General features: G+C 40.5%; 1 protein-coding gene across 1 annotated transcript in view; it reads left to right on the top strand.

Moving 5' to 3' along the window:
• Pabpc1 (poly(A) binding protein cytoplasmic 1) overlaps nucleotides 1-5,169 on the top strand; it is a 14,699-nt gene extending 9,530 nt beyond the window's left edge. The window contains exons 8-15 of the mRNA XM_021183352.2: nucleotides 1,316-1,588; nucleotides 1,780-1,870; nucleotides 2,493-2,603; nucleotides 2,678-2,838; nucleotides 3,292-3,376; nucleotides 3,732-3,862; nucleotides 4,171-4,263; nucleotides 4,731-5,169. Of these exons, the coding sequence (XP_021039011.1) occupies nucleotides 1,316-1,588; nucleotides 1,780-1,870; nucleotides 2,493-2,603; nucleotides 2,678-2,838; nucleotides 3,292-3,376; nucleotides 3,732-3,862; nucleotides 4,171-4,263 (945 nt within the window). The 3' untranslated portion in view covers nucleotides 4,731-5,169. The remainder of the gene's footprint in view (nucleotides 1-1,315; nucleotides 1,589-1,779; nucleotides 1,871-2,492; nucleotides 2,604-2,677; nucleotides 2,839-3,291; nucleotides 3,377-3,731; nucleotides 3,863-4,170; nucleotides 4,264-4,730) is intronic.
• Nucleotides 5,170-5,526: the final 357 nt, after the last annotated feature.

Below are 5,526 nucleotides of genomic sequence, written 5' to 3'. Positions count from 1 at the left end.
GAACCTTTATGTGAAAAATCTTGATGACGGTATTGATGATGAGCGTCTCCGGAAGGAGTTTTCTCCGTTTGGTACAATTACCAGTGCAAAAGTAAGTGTGCACTATGCTTTGAATTGAGATTGTGCAAGTAAATTTTTAAGGTAGGGAGTTGTTGATCCTTAGGTTCTGCTCTGTCACTAACTGTTCACTGATGCCTGTTGACTTACATAGTTCATTCTGGATAGTCTGCCTCCCCCAAGTAGAAAAGATCCTATTTCAAAAAACCTTGGGAGTCAGATTGCAAAGCAATAGGATTCTAACCTAGGATTTTGGTTTAAGAACTTAAGCTGTGGGTGTTTTATCCAGTGTCCATGATTTGTGGCTACCTTGCCCCTTCATTCTGATTTTCCAGACATGTTCGTAGACTTAGACTTTGTTAGAAACAAAATATTTACAGGTATATTGGGTGAATGCAAATAAGAAACAGCTTGCCCTGTGTTTCAGTGTGCACTTTTTTTCTAGATTTTGTATTTCTAGTGTTTTGAAGGTCTTTCATTTCAGTGTTGTGCCTGAACGTTGTTTGAATTGACTTTTGCCGGTAGTATATGGGAGGGACAAAATGTAATACAGACTTTTCTGGGGGTCACAGGGCTGGCAAGTTAAACTAAACTACAAGACATGAGTTTAGCTTTTATTTACTAAAATAAAACCGGGTTTACCAAGTAATACAAAGGGATGATTAAAATGGCAAATAAAAGGTCCTTTTTGTCCTGGTGACAAAACTTCCTACACTGCCTGGAATTGCTGGGGTGTCGTGTATTCGGATGGAGACAATTCTGGGCATCTCCTGCTCTTAACAGATTTGTCAGTAGAATAAGAAGTAGTCTTGTAGCCGGGCGTGGTGGCACACGCCTTTAATCCCAGCACTTGGGAGGCAGAGGCAAGCGGATTTCTGAGTTCGAGGCCAGCCTGGTCTACAGAGTTCCAGGACAGCCAGGGCTACACAGAGAAACCCAAGAAGTAGTCTTGTCCTTTGAATGCAGTTTAAATCATTTAATGATGTGCCTGTGTGGTTGTCTTGATTTAAGGAGGACTGTTTCATGTTGGACTTTTAATTGTGTAATTTTATTCTCGTTGCTACCATAGATAATAGATGTAATATTACATGTCTGCACCTTGGATGCTCTTAAGTATTGATTGTAAGGAACTAACTCAGTTAATACAGGATGGTTCTAACATTAACAAGATTATTTGGTTCAATGACTGAGTATAAGAGACAGTTCTTGGTTATTCTATCATTTCCCTAACTTTTTCTTTTTTTCTTTGTCTTTATAGGTAATGATGGAGGGTGGGCGCAGCAAAGGGTTTGGTTTTGTATGTTTCTCATCCCCTGAAGAAGCCACTAAAGCAGTTACAGAGATGAATGGTAGAATTGTGGCCACGAAGCCACTGTATGTAGCTTTAGCTCAGCNCAAAGAAGAGCGCCAGGCTCACCTCACTAACCAGTATATGCAGAGGATGGCAAGTGTACGAGCTGTGCCCAACCCCGTGATCAACCCCTACCAGCCAGCACCTCCTTCAGGTTACTTCATGGCAGCTATCCCACAGGTGAGTGTGAAGAAGAAACTAAGTCAGGTTGGCTTCATAAGCTCTCCACGATAGAGCACTAAGTTGTTATTCGAATTGGGAAGACAAATGGCAAGGGTGGTAGAGTCAGTTGTTTTGAGAGCATGTAATGATAGTTGTGTGTTGTGGAGGGATTACCCCCTAAAGCTGATGGGCTTATTTTCTTTACCCAGACTCAGAACCGTGCTGCATACTATCCTCCTAGCCAAATTGCTCAACTAAGACCAAGTCCTCGCTGGACTGCTCAGGGTGCCAGACCTCATCGTAAGCCTCATTTAGTTGTATCTGGGAATTGGAGACTGGGGGTGGGAGTAGGGGCCTGTGTATAGCTCAGTGATATAACAATTACCTTCCCATGTGCTAGGCTGTGGGTTCAATTCCCCAGTGCTATCATATGAGGCAAATTTGTCCTATTGTAGTGATAAATTGCTTCTGATAATTTATAGTTGGTAGATTTGGCTCTTTTTGATTTTGAAATGTGTAGCTTAGGCTGGCCCTGATCTAGCAAGCCTCCTACCTTATCTTTGTGACTGCTAAGATGGGTATTGGCTGACTGTCATGCCCAGCTCCAAGTTTAAAAACAAAGAAAAAAAATGCCATCAGTGGGTATTTGCTTCAATTCTTCATTTGCCTTGGTAGCAATAGCTTTCATTCTGTAGGGTTATGTGTGGCATTTTGGTCCTCACCCATGGTATAGCAAGCTGGGTTTCAGGAGCTCTTGGTGTTTTTTCTTAATCCTTTTTTATTTTAATCTCCGATATTAAATTGAAACTCACTTTCTGTAAGGGTCTTGGCTTTTCATACAACCCTTAGCCCTAGGAAAGCTTAGGCTTTGACTCACTTAGTGAAGTTCCTGGTTCATACAGGTTCTTTCTTTTGAATGCAGCATTCCAGAATATGCCCGGTGCTATCCGCCCAGCTGCTCCTAGACCACCATTTAGTACGATGAGACCAGCTTCCTCACAGGTTCCACGAGTCATGTCAACACAGCGTGTTGGTGAGTCTTAAACCTCTCTGTAAAGATTGATTCCCAATTTAAAATGGCACAATTAAAGGCATTTTTCTCTTTAGCTAACACATCAACACAGACAATGGGTCCACGTCCTGCAGCTGCTGCTGCTGCTGCTGCAGCCACTCCTGCTGTCCGCACCGTTCCCCAGTATAAATACGCTGCGGGAGTCCGCAATCCCCAGCAACATCTTAATGCACAGCCACAAGTTACCATGCAACAGGTATAGTTTAATCATTTATTTGCAAGGGTTATAATGTTCAGCTGAAATCCAAGGTCTGATGGTAACTGCACAAGCTATGAACATAGACTACCTGGGCCATCTTAAGGTTCTATGTGAAGAAAGTTTACAGGCAGCCAGCAGTCTCCCTATGTGGTGTCTTGTTTAGGATGGATGTGAGGAGCATGTTAAGGGAAAATTCATTTGTATTAGACTTAATCTTTTTCCTAGTCCTGGAACCAAAAACTATAAAGAAGACTAAAATGTAATTTTATCTCAAGCGCAGATGTGTCACGTGGGATTATCTGTACTTGCTGACCTTTAGTCAGTATTTCTCTCAGCTTCTCTTGGTCAAATTCAGGTAGCACTCTGTCCTTGCTATGACTATCCCTTGAGGGCTGGCTGGTTTATGTCTCATTACTTAGGTATTAAGAGGGTTTTCTGTTTTATGTGTAGCCTGCTGTTCATGTGCAAGGTCAAGAACCTTTAACTGCTTCCATGTTGGCATCTGCGCCCCCGCAAGAGCAGAAGCAAATGTTGGGTAAGTAACTTTGTTGTCTTGGCCTGTCAGTTAGATTTGACGATAATAACAAGGACCACTTAGACACTTTGCACCTAAAATGAAATGGCTTAGGATGGTATGTGAAGGAATACTGGAAAATGCGGTAGGCCGCTGTTTCCCACTCTAGCCTTGAAGCAAGGAAGCATTGTCTATGTTAATACCAAACACTTGAGGAACTAACTGATACCACCAGAGAAGTGACTGCCTTGTGACAGATTGTGCTATACATACGGGTGTGGTAGCAAGTACATACTATATATTAAATAAGGTAGGTTCCTAAACCCCTCATTGATAATGGCTATTGCTACTCTGATTAGAGTGTCTGTTGTTCTAGGTGAACGGCTGTTTCCTCTTATTCAAGCCATGCACCCTTCTCTTGCTGGTAAAATCACTGGCATGCTGTTGGAGATTGATAACTCAGAATTACTTCACATGCTCGAGTCTCCAGAATCTCTCCGCTCAAAGGTACTTTGCTTTCAGCCTATGTCCTTCACAGGTTTATTCTACAGAACATGTAAATGGAGCCCTTATACAAATGAGTATACAATTAGGCTTTATATATAAATACTGACTACAAACCTGTGATAAACTTGTAGTGCTTGTTGTTTTCTCTATTTTGGGTAACTTGCTCAAAGCTTACTGCTAGTAGATTGCAAAGCTTGCTCAGGTCAGTTTGTTCCGCTTCTGCAGCCGGATTCATGAATGCTGCTACTTAAGGCTCATTTTAAAGTGTTTGGTGAGAATTAATTTCCTTGAGCCATTATGTTTTCCAGGTTGATGAAGCTGTAGCTGTACTACAAGCCCACCAAGCGAAAGAGGCTGCCCAGAAAGCAGTTAACAGTGCCACTGGTGTTCCAACTGTCTAAGTGAGTTCTCCCTTGCCCGCTTGCTCCAGACATAAGGACATTAGGTCAGCTTTCCAGAGGGGTATATACATAACAATCTATTCACCTTAAATACTGACCAGCAGTTTTATTTAAGTCAATATTTGGAAACAGATTTTGCATAGTAAATTGTATGCAATGTCCTGTAACAGAAGTTGGCTTTCATAATCAGTACTTTTTAAAAAATTGGGTGACGGCTTTAAGCAGTTTCTTGGACCTCTGTCCCACTACCAGGAAACTGTTAGTGCTTGGTTGAGTATATTATATATAGTAAGGTCAGTAGTAAAAAGAATTACTAGAATCCTGTTTTTTGTGGGCCATGTTGTATGTGATGTAATAGCTGTGAGTATTAAAGGAGTGGGTGTGACTGTGCCAGTACAAACAGGCAGCAGATTGACCCACTGAATTCAGGCAAGGGCTTTAATTATGTCTTTTTTTAACATTTACAGATTGATCAGGGACCACGAACAGAAACTCGTGCTTCACCGAAGAAAAATATCTTAAACATCGAAAAATTTAAATATTATGAAAAAAACATTGCAAAATATAAAATAAATAAAAAAAGGAAAGGAAACTTTGAACCTTATGTACCGAGCAAATGCCAGGTCTAGCAAACAGTGCTAGTCCTAGATTACTTGATTTAAAACNACAAAAAAATACAAAAAAATAGTAAAATATAAAAACAAATTAATGTTTTATAGACCCTGGGAAAAGAATTTTCAGCAAAGTACAAAAATTTAAAGCATTCCTTTCTTTAATTTTGTAATTCTTTACTGTGGAATAGCTTGGGACATCAGTTCTGTTTTAAGGAGCAGAACTGATGACTGAGCAAGGAAACGTAATTTGGATTATAAAATTCTTGCTTTAATAAAAATTCCTTAAACAGTAGATGGTTATGCTTTTATTTACTTTGATTCTCTGGGCAATTGGCAGGTGTGGCAGCAGTTGCTGACTTAATAGTACAGAGCTGAAAGCAGCAACCAATTCTGTGAAGCATACGCAGTTTGGGGGTGGGGTGGATTTATACAAGCTCTCGGTATGTTGCTGGCTAGCCTTAGCCTCTCAAGTTTTGGGTTTGTTATGTGTGTCTCATCGTTTTTGACAATTCTAGTGTGTTCTTTTTAGCTGCCCACATTAATTTATTGAGCTGTTATGTGTATAGTTAGCTTGTTTTTAACATACCAACTTACCATTAGTATGGTTTCTGTGCTACAAAATAAATTCACCTGTTTCTTTTTTTTTTTT

Source organism: Mus caroli, chromosome 15, assembly GCF_900094665.2.
Source record: "Mus caroli chromosome 15, CAROLI_EIJ_v1.1, whole genome shotgun sequence".
NCBI classification, from domain to species: Eukaryota; Metazoa; Chordata; class Mammalia; order Rodentia; family Muridae; genus Mus; species Mus caroli.
Note: the sequence above shows the minus strand (reverse complement) of the source record. Positions and strands in the feature narration are given on the sequence as shown.